At 41.1% G+C, this 14,418-nt stretch overlaps 1 protein-coding gene across 3 annotated transcripts in view; it reads right to left on the minus strand.

The window, feature by feature from the left end:
- Positions 1-272: 272 nt before the first annotated feature.
- The window catches only part of SGMS2 (sphingomyelin synthase 2), an 85,991-nt gene continuing 71,845 nt past the window's right edge, over positions 273-14,418 (minus strand). For 2 of the 3 annotated variants that reach the window (XM_054591643.1, XM_054591644.1), the window contains exons 5-7: positions 13,507-13,660; positions 4,479-4,645; positions 273-3,026 (exon numbers count right to left, since the gene is read on the minus strand). In XM_054591643.1, coding sequence (XP_054447618.1) covers positions 2,823-3,026; positions 4,479-4,645; positions 13,507-13,660 — 525 coding nt within the window. In that variant the 3' untranslated portion in view covers positions 273-2,822. The remainder of the gene's footprint in view (positions 3,027-4,478; positions 4,646-13,506; positions 13,661-14,418) is intronic. The other variant, XM_054591645.1, reaches the window with a different exon arrangement.

The raw sequence follows: 14,418 nt of genomic DNA on the forward strand, positions 1-14,418 counted from the left end.
AGTGAAGGAGCTCAAAAAATAGAATGAGAGGAATTCATTTCCATTTCAAAGAATTTAAAAAAAAAAACGCCATATAATCTATAGGAATTATATGTTATAGATACTGAACAGAGGATTAAATTACAGGAAAAGCTTCAAACAGGAGTAGTGATTTACAAAAACAAGACTAATTGATAAGATTTGTATCTTGATTAGCAAGGAAAAGGAGCTCCAAAAATTTGTTTCAAAGTTAAAATATAAATTTTTTTTAATTGAGATATAATCTACATATTATATTAGTTTCAGGAGTCCAACATAATGATTCGCTATTTCTCTATACCGCAAAACGATCTCCACAGTAAGTCTAGTAATTGTTTATGTTTTATATTCCAAAGTGGCATGTTGGGTTAAACCTCAAGCTTGCTCTCCTAAATGTAAATGAGATTCACTATTTCTCTTATGTTTTCCCATCTTGAAACTCCGGTATCTCCCACTCACCCTTCTTTGGACACCGCATGCTCCCACAGCCTCTACTAGTGAGCTATGCCAGACACTGCACGGAAGAGGGCAGCAGCGTGTCTGTCCACATGTGGGGTCAGACATGTTTCCTAAAGTTCTTTAACAGGTGATGGAATTATTTAAAAACAAAAAACAAAAAACACTAGATGACTTGACTAACATGCAAGGTTTACTGTTTCAAGGGTTTCCAACGATCCATGCACCATGATTTTAAAAGCTGAAATCCATTTCCTCATATGAAGAAAAGAGGGTTATCTAAGTTGTAGGGGAATAAGGCTCTCAGGTATATCTAAGGCATACCAAGTGGTCTTATGGAAATCAGAGGCTCAATATCCCAGTGTTAAGAGAGCAAAACCCAGGCTGCAGTGTCAGATGTTTTCACAATCGGATAGCAGAAATTTAAAACCAGTGTTTTCAAGCAGAACACCTTGTTTTAGCACAACTGTCAATATGTAATAAGTGAAAATAAGGAAAAAATTAAACACATCAGGTAAGGTATAGATATATTCCTTATTGGTTTAATAATAAATACTGGACAAATTCCTTGCATTTCAAAACCAGCCAAGAAAGTTCAGGGTTTCACTTCTTTTTTTAAAATAAACTGTCTTTGAATTCAACCACCTTTCCTTTAGTGACCCCTCTATTACACAGAGCAAGAGCTATACTGAAAACACACAGAATTTTAGCACCAAAGGATGATGACCTTTCTGAACACATTTATGTTTGTATTGTGCTTCTCTTGAGCAATTTAAAGGTCAATTTTGTATATCAAATCAAGGCTAATTAGTTCATAATAACAAATTTAGATTTTTTTTTTTCCTTTCTAAGTGGAGGGAAATTTTTACCTTCAATATAAATGTAACTTCCTCTATGTACCCCAGTTGGCTTCTCTGCTTCTCTGGGTTGATGATTTTGTAATCTTAAATCTTTTTGTAAGGTTACTAGAAGTCTTAAGAAATTAAGTAAGAATTATCCACAAGACCCAACAGCACTAAACTCTGTACTAACTCTGACAGCATTAAATCTGATCAAGTCTATCTTTTTCTTTTTTTGCATCACCTGAAAGAACTTTAGAAATGATGAGCCCCCTTTATTGAATAGCTTTAACTGTCTAACATCCTGATTCCGATAACAGCTTACCAACAATAGCTTATAGTGCAGCAATGTGGTATAATTTCAGGGTCAAAGTAAAATGACTCAATTGTGGTATGTGTCCATAGTCCTTCCTATAAACACTCAGTTGATAAGAAGCTGGGCCTCTTGCAAAAAGGCAAGATTGCATTAAACTTGTGGACTCCATCTTGGTTTTTCCCATAAAACAGAGTATAACTAGAAAGAAATGGTTTTCAGTGAAGTGCGACCAATTATATTTCTGAGTTTCGATAAGCAGCTCTAAAACAGATCTCACACAGGGCAAGACCTGGGAGAGAACGCCGGCTCGTTCCTCCTGCAACAGGAGCATCAGCTCGCCCACGTGGGTTCAGCCTGTGTGTGCAGCCGGCTGCCTGGGGGTACCAGGCGCAGATTTACCAGGCAGACAGCAGGCAGGTGTGCAAACCAGGGCTGCTGTGAGCAGAACCAGCCCTGCATTTCCTGTGTGTCTGTCACAGAGATCTTAAAATTAAATATTTACAAACAAGTAAAACCTGTGGGGTTATTCAAATACTTCCATATTTACTTAGATCACATATCTTTCAATTTTAAATAAAATTATCAGTTTAAAAAATAAAGTAAAAGTGATCCATAGTACACTGGGTGGTAGCAGCAGTACATATTCCCAGGCCTAACCTTACCCTTCCCCACAAAAGGAGAGAAGTTAAGTGCACCCGAAGTTCACTCACAACCCTTGTGTCTCCCCCTCACTAATAGGCCTAATGCAAAAACTCACTCTCAACATTAGGTTATTCTATTTACACAGTAGCTATATCTGTCCAGAGAGTTTATTTAAAACATTAACAAATTCTTCTGACCTTGGAGGGGAAAAAAATCCTGAAAAAATTCTTTAGTGGAGAAAGGCTAAGGAAAGGTGTAATGTGTTCTTTGGCACCTCTTTGACAAGCTCGCTGGTAAAATCCCAGGTGGAGGGCTTGTCACCATTGAATGGAGAGCCGCAGGAGAATATAACTTTCTCAGGATGAATAAAAAAACAAAACAAAACAAAAAGTCAAAGGGTAACACTTTGTTCATCTTTCTAATCATTTACACAAAATTTGGTCCACTTGTTCATTTACCAGTCAGTTCTCCTAAAATAAAAAAACAAAAATACACCTTTGGTGACAGCGATACCTCGTTTGGTATAAGAGCTGCTGCCTTTGTTTTGCGGCTCAGGTAGATTTCTCATTGTCTTCGCCTGTCTTCTGAACCCGGGAGTACTTTTTGCACGATGATTTAAAGCAGCCAGGAGGCCAGGAGAGTGGCCAGGAGAAGCAGCAAGGAATTGAGCCTTGTACATTTTTCTCAAAAAAATAAAAGATGGGGAACCACCATGCACGAGACAAGAAGTTAGTCTGTGAAGAGACCTTCAAGTTCTGTAAAAGGTAGGAGAAAAGTCAAATGAGACATATTTTTCACAATTCACATCCGAATTTTTTTTTTCCAATTAAACTGTCCCTTGCTGTAACTTAGCAAAGAAAGCCGCAGAATCCAGATCACAAGGCAGTCTTTACGCCTGTTCCCTAACTCTGATGTGACCTACCCCCTCACCCTGCTCCCTTAGCTGCCTCTTTCGTCCCTCTTTGTGGCTTGTGCAAATCTTCTGCCTGCAATTCCGGTGACGGTGGAGACTTAGGAAGGCATGTGACAGTTATCCAGGAGGAACAATTTTCAGGAAGTGTGCGTGGTCAGATATGTGAGTCAAGGAAGATGGAAGAGTAAAAGGAGAGCTCACAAGATTGAGCATATTTAAGAGGAGAGATGAAAATCATGGTTCAGTGGTATCAGCAGACAACTAAATGGAAGATGGAAGTAGGAGTCCACAAAACAGGAAATAGAGCTAAAAGACAAATAAACCCATAGAAAGAGCATTTATTAGTGGACACCACTAAAGGAGAACTGGATTTAGGTCCTTTGGGAAGGTCATATTTCAATCTCTCACAAATTCTCCAACCATGGTATGTGTCAGACAATATGACAAGATGAATTCAAGATAAGTCAAGTCATGACACACAGACTCTCACACCAAGGACACACACCAAGGCTAAGAAGGACAGAAAAGGGGAGGACTCATTCTGCCTTGGGACTAGAGGCCAAGGGCAGGAGTTCAGGAAGTCTTCCCAGAGAGATGACATTTGAGCTAGCGTTTTCAGAATGAGTGGGAGGAGAAAAAAATGTTCATCTGGAAATAGGGTGAAGCAGAAATAAGAATGAGAAGGGAAGCCAGATAGCACTGCATCACCAAAAGGTGTACTAAATCCAGTTATTCATACGTGACTGACTTTGCCTGACTTTCAAAAATAGTTGCCATCTTGCTCTCAAAATTAAGTTCTCTGAAGGCAGGGGTGTCTTATCTAGCTGCCCCACAATGCTTCTCCTGAGAAGGTTCCTAAATTTTAATGTAGCACAGATACTTCTTTAATTCTCATATAAATTAGCTGAATTAGTAAAACACCATGATCTACTATCATACATTTTTATTCTTAAATGTCTTTTACATGTGTGATTTTTTTTTATTTTAAGAAGCAATTATGGATATAAGTGAACTGATGTAAACTAAACCCCATTGTATTTTTTAAAAAGATTTTATTTATTTTAAAGAGGGGAAGAGAGGGAGAATGAGAGGGAGAGAAACTCAATGTGTGGTTGCCTCTTGTGCATCCCCGACTGGGGACCTGGCCCACAACCCAGGCATGTGCCCTGACTGGGAATTAAACTGCAACCCTTTGGTTTGCAGGCTGGCGCTCAATCCACTGAGCCACAGCAGCCAGGGGCTCCACTGCACTTAAAGAAAAGAAATTACCCAAGGATAATTTCACTGCTCTCACCTTTTCATTGGCCATTGAATGGTACCACCAAAACAGCCGTGTTGTGATGTAATAAGCAATGATCACATCGACAGTATAGTGTTCATGTGCTACAAGAATGCAGATGATCCCAGCAGCGCTCAGCAGCCAGCAGATTAAATGATACCACCAGAAGTGACGAGGCGAATCTGGGCAGTAGAAAAATGTCTAGTTAATAAGATTCCAGAGATGAATTTAATGGTTAGTCTATCCTAATGTCCTTAATTAGAATAATCTAAGGTCAACAAGTCATGGGAAGCAGAAAATTAATAACCCAAAATGAGGACTGTGAACAGCCCAGGGTGTGCTAGGTAGAAGGGAGAGAGGGCACCACTGATAGAAGGTCTAACAGTCATTCAGTGGGGAGGCTGGTAACAACGGAAACTCTATGCTTTGCCCACTGTTCAGTTGTTTAATAAGGAAGCAGACAGAGTGTCTTAATAGGGTGCGTGGACTGGCTCACATAGGGATTCCACTGGAAAGAAAAACAGCAGGGGTCAAAGGAAAAGGTAGCTGTCAGTGAAAAGGGGGTGGAGCGTGAGAATGCTGGAATAATACCATCAGGTCGTACAGAAAGTTAATTTGATTTTCCCAAGGGGAGAAAAATGGCATCGTGGCTAGCAATATTTTGATTCTGAGTAATTTTATACTGTTCCTGCCAATAGCAACTATTAAACACTCCCAATGTAAAGCTTAGGATCACTGCCCGTTCACTGCAGGATTTTAGCATTCCCAGTGAGGCCGCTGAGAAATTCATCATGCTAATCGGGTGGAGAACTAGAGCCGTCACCAGGTTAGACAGGAATCCGCACTGTATTCCCACACAGGAATTAATAACACACATGAATGGAGCCAGAGTTCATTTCTAGCAACTCCTCATTTTTTTTAATCTTTTTTAAAAATGTTTTTTAAAGATTTTATTTATTTTAGACAGAGGGGAAGGGAGGGAGACGGAAAGGGAGAGAAATATCAATGTGTGGTTGCCTCTCATACGCCCCCTACTGGGGACCCCGGCCTGCAACCCAGGCACGTGCCCTGACTGGGAATCAAACCAGTGACCCTTTAATCTCAGACCCACGCTCAACCATTGAGCCACATCAACCAGGGCTCTCTTTTTTTCTTTAATAACTTCTTTTTTCTATTTTAAAACTTTAATAGCTCACAATATTAATAATCTAATAAACTAAAATTTATGTCATGTTTGTGTTTATATTTATAGTGATCTTTATATCAAGTATGGAAGAATGGTTGGAAAACAAAAGGCTCCATTTCCAGAAGTTTAGATGAATACCATATCAGGTATTATTCAAGTAAAAAATATTTTTTGGTAAAATACCTGATGCTCTTTTGACCTCAAGTATAATATTTTCATCTGAAAGTCTGACTTTCTAATTATGAATGTGCAACTCAGTATTTTTCATTTGGTTCATCCTGCTACTAAATCCTAGCAGAAAACTCACATAGTCCCAGAATTTTAAGCTGGGAGAGGCCGTACTCTTGCAGCCTGGCAGGGGCGGATCCGGTCCCTGTAGCTATTCTGGTTTGTTCAAATGTTAACATTCTGGGCCTAACACTTAGAAATCTGGAGATTTCACATTCTTTAGTGTCAGAGCCCTAACCCCTCCCTGAAGTCTCACACCTGCTTCCTTTGCTTATTATGTCACCTGGTATTTACCTTGCAAGTTCAAAATGTCTGAGTAAACCTGACTATTTTGTATCTGTTTATCCACAAGAAGCAAAGCCAAAGTAGTTAGGAGTGAGGAGGTGGCCTGATGGCCATTTTACTTCCCACGGAACTGAAAATGAGGTTTTGGGATAGGTGGGAACCATAGCACTGCTTTTCCCTAAAAACACATCCTCTGTTAAAGCACCTCCCTGGGACCTTGGCTTTTCAATTGAGAAATGCAAACAGCAAAATGGTAGCCCCCTCTGCTCTCTGATGTTACTCAGAGGGGTAACATCAAAGTAAAAGGTGATAACACAATTAATAACTCCACTCTCTGTGTGGTATCCTAGCCCAGTTATCCCTGAATAATGGAGACAACAGACTGTGTGCTAGAAAGTAAAAAAAATGTATTCTCGATTGGCAAGACATATATATGGTACTGGGTTGGCTAAAAAGTTTAGATTTTTCTATAAAATAAAAGATACATTTCTCATTTTCGCCAATAATTTTATTGATTTGGTTATTTTGAGTATGTTGATTATCTCCTGCTATTGGCTTCTACTGGGTAGGGGCCAGGAGTGCTGTTAAACATCTTCCAAGGCACAGGACAGCCCTGCAGCAAAGAATTCTTTGGCAAAAATGTCCACAGTATGAAGAAACTTTGTAAACAACTTTTGACACGTTCGATCAGTCACAGCACCTTCTCCATATGCTGCACAAATCTTTTTTGCATTTCAGCTGCATTTTTAACCTTCTTGAAATAATAAAGCATAATATGCCAAAGATGTGCATTTTCTTCCATCTTCAATATTAAAATGGCTACACAAATATTCACCAATTTTAATATGCTTTCTAAAAAAGGCACGCTGATATTATAGCTGTCACAATACAATCTAACAAAATTATTTCAAATGAAGTTAAAGACAACTAAGCACTACTAGAACCATCAGTATGGAAAAAACTAAACTAACTTTTTGGCCAGCCCAATACTAGGAGCCAGGCTGACTTCTCTAGTCTAATTTTATAAGAAATATAGGCCCCAATGATACAATATCTGCACAACTGTGTAAAGCCCTCTGTTGTTAACCTCAGAATGGCCCTGGCCCCATGTTTCCATCTGCTCTTATGATGAAATTCAGATTCACTCATGACAACAGAGCAAACAAGGAGAGTCCAAATTGATCAAAAGGCAGGAAAGCAAAAAATACATAAGTGATGCACCTAATTCTAGAAGCAGAGTGTTCAAGGAACCACTGGAACCACTGCTTACTCAGAACAATAACATATGGTATAATTTAGAAAGTGATTGTTTTTTTCCTAATTGCATAGGAAACAGGCATAAATGTGGAATGCCCTGTTTATGTAGAGAGCTGACTTTAAATTTGAGTTGTATTAAGCATTACAGATTTGTCATTTTACTTCCCATTAAAGATTGAAAAAAGCAGAATGTAATTCATTCTTTGCTGTATGTAAACTTACACAATTTTAAAAACCTCAAACCAAAATTGCTGGGAAGAAAATGTCTCTACATGCTGCATAGTCTTCATTAAGGAATAAAAATTATCATAAGCTGTCCTGTTATTGTTCTGAGGTAAAAATAAAGAACAATAATGAGCAATATACTCATTAGTAATTTTATAAAATCAGACAACTTGGGCTTCCAAAAATTCTAAATAGAGCCAAGAAATTGATAGCATAGCTTCTAGAGTCAACCTGTTTGAGTTTGGACAATCCATCCTCCAATTACTAACTATGGGCCATGGCCTGGTCACTTGCTTTCTCTGTGCTTTGTCTTTTTCTTTGAAAAATGAGGAAAAACAGTGCTCCCTCCATGGATGGCTGCACGATTCAATGAATTAATTTACATCAAGGTGTTAGAAGAACGCCTGACACAGAGGAAGTACTATGTCTATTTGCTGTTATTGTCAATATCATGTGGTCTTTGGTTATTTTATAAAACTTTCTCTTGGTTCCCTAGAGTTTTTTCTCTTGATTGCTTTATGGTTTTCAACTGACAGTGGCTTCACTGTTAACATGCAATGCCTCCGTACTCTCATCCTCATCTTCTATAAGCTTTTTTTAAAACATGAAAGTTCCCCCCCCCCCCCAAGATTTTATTTATTTTTAGACAGAGGGGAAGGGAGGGAGAAAGAGAGGGACAGAAACATCAGTGTGTGGTTGCCTCTCATGCGCCCCCTATTGGAGACCTGGCCCGCAACCCAGGCATGTGCCCTGACTGGGAATTGAACCAGTGACCCCTTTGGTTCACAGGCTGGCACTCAGTCCACTGAACCACACCAGCCAGGGCTCATCTTCTATAAGCTTTTTATGATCCTCAGATTAGAGAGAAGGCCCTTCAACTCAAATGCCCCTCTGGACTGAAAAATGACTGATCTTACACACAGACAGATGGAAGTTCTCGATGGAAGTTTTCTCAGCAAAAGCTAGAGTTAGAGCCATAAGCTACACATATCACTCCACCTCTGTACAGAATCAATAATAACTAGTTATTAGAAATGTGTTAACTAAAATGTAAGGAAGAGATGATCTTCTGATATTTGGTGCAGAGACAGACCTGGGTTCCTCCCACCACAACCTCCCAGAGAACATGAGAGAAGGAATCAGGGGAAAAGTGCAGAAGGCACTCTACCTTAAAGTCAAGTGTGGACTTCTGATCAAGATGGCGGCCTAGGTAAACAAAGCTTGCCTCCTTGCATAACCACATCAACATTACAACTAAACTATAAAAAAACCATCATTCAGAATCATCAGAGATTGAGCCGAATGGAACTCCTACAACTACGGAATTAAAGAAGAAAGCACACTGTGACTGGTAGAAGGGGTGGAGGTCCCACACCCGTAAGTGGCAGATAAAAATCAGGAGGAGTATATCAGGAGCGAAGGGTCCCAGCCCCATACCAAGCTCCTCAGCCCAGGGTTCTAGTGCCAGGAAGAGAAGTCACCATAACTTCTGGCTGTAAAAGCCAGTGGGAATAGAGGGTGTGGAGAACAGAAACTGCTGGACTCCCTGGCAGTTCCTTGTAAAGGGCCTGCACACAGACTTACTCAGACTCACTCCCTCTGAGCGCCAGTGTGGGGGCAGCAGATTAAAAGGCACCAGAGACACAGAGGGAGGAAGTCAACTGTCTAGCATCGGGGGTCAGGGGCAGTTTCCTCTCAGACAGAAGTGCTGGCAGAGGCCACTGTACCTCTTTCTGAGCCTTCTCCCCACAGAGCCACAGAGCTGGCAGGTGGCCACCATATCTGAGACTTCATCAATCTCGTTTACACTGTTAGCCCCACCCTGGTGATTCCCTGAGGCCCACCCAAATTTTGGGCCCACCCAAGCTGTTTCCAGTGGCTTTTCCAAAAGGCTGATTTATCTTGGCTTCAGATTTTCCTAAATTCTCTCAAACAAACAGCATCCAGCTTCAGCAAGCCCCCATATCTCTTGCTAAGTTGAGCTGATTCATAGCCTGGCCTTTCCTGGGAACTTCCATGCCCAGCAAAAGTAGCAGCCACCTGCATATCTCTCTGTAGATTATACTCTATGACCCGGACAGAACACAGGTGGTGGCTACCCTATATGCCAAAAGTGATCAAGTTTCAAGTGCAACAGGAGGGCGCACCCACCTTGCATGACAGGGAAGGCTATGCCCCTGGGCACTACATTACACCTACAATATTAGGCAACTCTGTCAAGCCTGGGAGATGTAGCAGCTCTACCTAATACAAAGAAACAAACACGGGGAGGTTGCAAAAATGAGAAGACAAAGAAACATGGCCCAAATGAAGGAAAAGAACAAAACTCTAGGAAAAATACTAAACTAAATGGACACAAGGAAGCTATCAGATGCAGAGTTCAAAACACTGGGTATAAAGATGCTCAAGGAACTTAATGAGGGCCTCAACAGCATAAAAAACATCCAATTAGAAACCAAGGATGCATTAAATGAAATAAAGAACAATTTACAGGGAAACAGCAGTAGAGTGGATGAACCCGAGGATGTAATCAGATAGTTGGAATATAAGGAAGCAAAAAACAACCAATCAGAACAAGAAGAAAAAAAGAATCCAAAAAAATGAAGATAGTATAAGCGGCCACTGAGACAACTTTAAGCATTCCAACACTCGCAGCATAGGGTTGTGAGAAGGAAAAGAGAGCGAGCAAGAAATTGGAAACCTATTTGAAAAAAGAACAGAAAATTTCCCTCACCTGGTGAGGGAAATAAATATACAAGTCCAGGAAGCACAGAGAGGCCCACGCCAAGACACATCATAATCAAAATGCCAAAGGTTAAAGACAAAGAGAGAATCTTAAAAGCAGCAAGAAAAAAGTGCTCAGTTACCTACAAGGGAGCTCCCACAACACTGTCAGGTAATTTCTCAAAAGAAACTTTCCAGGCTAGAAGGAATTGGCAAGAAATATTCAAAGTGATAAAAAGGCAATGACCTATACCCAAGATTACCAGTAAAGCTGTCATTTAGAATCAAAGCTATCATTTAGAATCAAAGGACAAATAGATTCCCAAACAATAAAAAGCTACAAAACCAGCATTATATGAAATGTTAAAGGGTCTTCTTTAAAAAGAAGATCAAAAATATGAAGAATAAAATGGCAACAAATACATATCTATCAACAATTGAATCTAAAAAACAAAATAAACAAACAAGCAGAATAGAAACAGAATCATAGATAAAGAGAGAGTTTTGATGGTTGCTAGATGGGAGGAAGGTCTGCGGGATGGGCCAAAGGGGAGAAGGGACTGAGAAGTGCAAATTAATAGCTACAGAATAGTCATGGGGATGTAAAATACAGCATAGGAAATAGAGTAGCCAAAGGACATAAATGCATGACCCATGACCATGGACAATGGTGGTGTGGGGATTTGTTTGGAAACGCCCTGCCTGGTTTCAGGAACTGTAACCCCACCAACAGGCTGGAGGGCCCCAAGGCTGGAAATAATCAGGGAGGCTTTGGAAAAACAGGCTCCTGAGGAGACGTAACCTGTCCCCCCTGGCAGGGGCATAGCTCCTGCCTCTGCTTTGCCATGTGATGGTTGGTGATCCATGATGGGTAAGTTATCTGGAGCTGAGATATCAACCTAAGACAGATATTGATCAAGGTATTGGCAGCAGACAAGAAATTGGGGGACCCAGAGAAAGGGCAAAAAGTCCCGTACCTCTTGGCTTGGCCTGGACATGGCTGGAGTCCTCATTCTATCTGAAAGCAGTCTCCTTGTCTCTTGGCGGCTCCTTCCCCTGGGCCTGGCTCAGGTTCGAAACCTCCTCCCAGCCTGGCTCAGGTTCGAAACCTGAGTTAGGAGACAGTCCTAAACTCGATCTGGCAGTTCCCAGGGGAAATCAGGCCTAAAAGTAAATTCTTTAAAATGTGCTCTGTTCTTCCCTCAGAAGCTCTAGCCAGCTCCTGCTGGGAAGGAAATTTACATTATTCACAGACCCTAACCCTATACCCTTAGGCGCTCTTATGTTTACTACACTCTCTGGTTTACGCATCTCTCGGCTCTCTTGTTTTCTAGTCTCCTCTCGGACTCAAGTAAATCCCATGTAAATAGGTGTGTTCCTGCCATTTGTTTTCTTCAAAACATCACCCATTCTCTATGAACATTAACATACAGGTATAATGAGATAACCTGTGCATTCCTGTTACCCGGCCCCCCTAATAACCTTTTCAATAAAAGCCTTTGAATGAAGGGCTCCGGGCCTTCCCCTCTAGAGGAATGTGCCACATTCCCTCTCCCCGCAAACAAAGAAGCGTTTGCGACGACTCGTGTTTATCCCCCCCATCTGTGACATCCCCGGGACAGGCTCTGCGGGATTCAGAGCCCTGCTCCCATCTCAGCTGGCCCGGGACGGTAACCCTCAGATCCCAGGAGCACTGCGTCCCCCACAACGTGCTCCGTCCCCCAACGCGGCAGCTGCTGCTGGGACCTGGGACGAGGGGCGCACCCCGAAGCAGCACTCCCCCACTTGCCACCGCACTGCAGGGATCGCCTGAGGGAGTGGGGGCAAGGTAGAGGGTGGCAAGGGGGGGAAATCGGGACGACTGTAATAGCATAATCAATACATACATTAAAAAATCTTTTTAAAAAGTCTAATGTAATAAAGGCCACACACTCAACATGCTACTCTCCCTACTCTAAGTTCACAGGCAGCATTTACGAAGGAAACACCTCAGAAGCTACACAATTCTCACCAAAATGGAAAAAAAAAAAAAAAAAGGCTTTACTGCATCTACTACAGAAGACCTCAACACTTTGTCATACAGCCCAAAAAGCAAAACTTAAACTTAACACTCCAGGCAACCTGTGCGGCAAGAGTTCACTTCTCCACCACTGCAAGATAAACCTTGGTGTCCACACTGCCAGCAGATGACGCCAAACCCGTTTGGATTAATGACAGGCCAAGATAGGAGGGCAGAGGGGGAGGCCACCCTCTGCTGGTCTCTGCGAAGCACCTCCTTTACAGTATGATAAGGAAGTGTGGAGACCTGAGATTAACCTCTGGGAAACACTGGCATGGGATATCTTAGAAGTAAAGCTGAAGGTCATTGCAGACCAGCTGTGCAAAAATAGAGGGGAAGCATCACAAGGAGTGTGAAATAATGGCCCTAAATATACAATACCTCAGAAAACTACAAGAATGGGATCTGCTAGGCAGCTAAAGCCAAACACGACCCACAATAAACCAGAAACTTTTCTGGCCATTGAAGTCGCTGATATACACTAAGGTTTTGTATAATGGGAAATCAGTATATAAATCAGGAAAGATTCTTCAAATTCTTGCCTCCATAATGCTTCTTACGAAGAAGATGATCATGAAGATGCCTATTAAACCATAGAAGTCAGCCAGAAATGATGAAATTAAAGTAAGTTGGGGCAAGGAAATGTTTTACAAAGGAAAAGGGAAAAACAGTAACTAAATTACTTGAAATGATGGAATGGAAGCTTCATACACAATGGTAGTTTCTCTCAAAAGTCATTTATATTTGGTTTTAGAGCACACAGATTCTTTTTACAATAAACTTTTTGGACAATTGTTCTTCCTGGTTCCAACATTAAAAAGCTTTTCACCCTTGAGAAGTACTAACCAAGGAGGGGTCATTCTGGAGGCATGCTACATGTTAGGGCGAAGCCAGGCCCATAATTTAAGCTTTCCGAGTTTAAGTCACGTATGACTAGCTGAAGTGATTGAAAGCTAACTCCGTGTCCTTCTCTCTCAATAGCTATCAATTCCAGTAGAATAAGAGTTCCTATCAGGTTCAGGGCGCAGGGATCCCTCCCACTACAAAAATCAATCAAGTGGGAATGAGTTAGTACTTACATTCTTTGATGAACAAATAAGTAAGTGTCAGCACAACCGTGTGACCGCTGAAGAGAAAGTCTCCGCACAAGATATGCGATCCAGTTATGGACAATCCTCCACCGGAAATCAACCTCAGGATCCGCTGCACTTTCGCCCGAGAGTCTCCGTTGAGCTGAATGATACAAGATGATCGGGAAGAAAATTTACAAGCTTATAAAATCATATTTCAGCCTAATTTGTGGGATACTTGGGTCACCAGGTTGTGATTTTTGTTTTCTTTTTAACTTAAAAAGTCAAAAAGAACCCTGGGGGAAGTTCCTCAGACTGGGTTTTATACATTATAGTGGCCGGTTTTAGTGGCACATTTTAAATTATTCAATATGTTACTAATAATACATTTGGTGATGTTGTGTCCTTGGGCAAAGCTTTTAAAAATATTAATAACCAATGACCTCACCACAGCTATGTGCTAAAAAAGAAGATCAAAGCAACGTTCTTTCCTCTGCAGGGGGAAGTCAGGGTTTTGGCTGGTAAATATTTAATTCAGCTGCATACCACATTGCTAATATTGTACAGTGTATTCATACCTTGTGTTAATGGGCAGCCTGAAGTGTACATATAGCTGTATTAACATTTGATCAAGCGCAGTTAGAAAGGGAAGCTGCAACACATTAAATACTTTATATAGGTTTAAAAATAACTGATTAGCAATGGACTAGCAGCTTTAAAAATGAGTTAGTTCTGATGAGGAAAAAATTCCCCAAAGAAATAACCTGGGTGCAATGGCAGGGGCTCAGAACAGAGCTTCCTTAGACAAGGATGTGGAAGCCACCAGAGGCCTCCCCGATGGCCTGGAAACTACGATGCGTTGGGCAGGAGTTTAAGGCAATAGTCCAATGTTTATATCCCATTAAAACGTAAGCCTACAAG

Source organism: Pteronotus mesoamericanus, unplaced genomic scaffold, assembly GCF_021234165.1.
Source record: "Pteronotus mesoamericanus isolate MK-2021 breed Mesoamerican mustached bat unplaced genomic scaffold, CSHL_Meso_final scaffold_232, whole genome shotgun sequence".
In the NCBI taxonomy this organism is placed as follows: domain Eukaryota; kingdom Metazoa; phylum Chordata; class Mammalia; order Chiroptera; family Mormoopidae; genus Pteronotus; species Pteronotus mesoamericanus.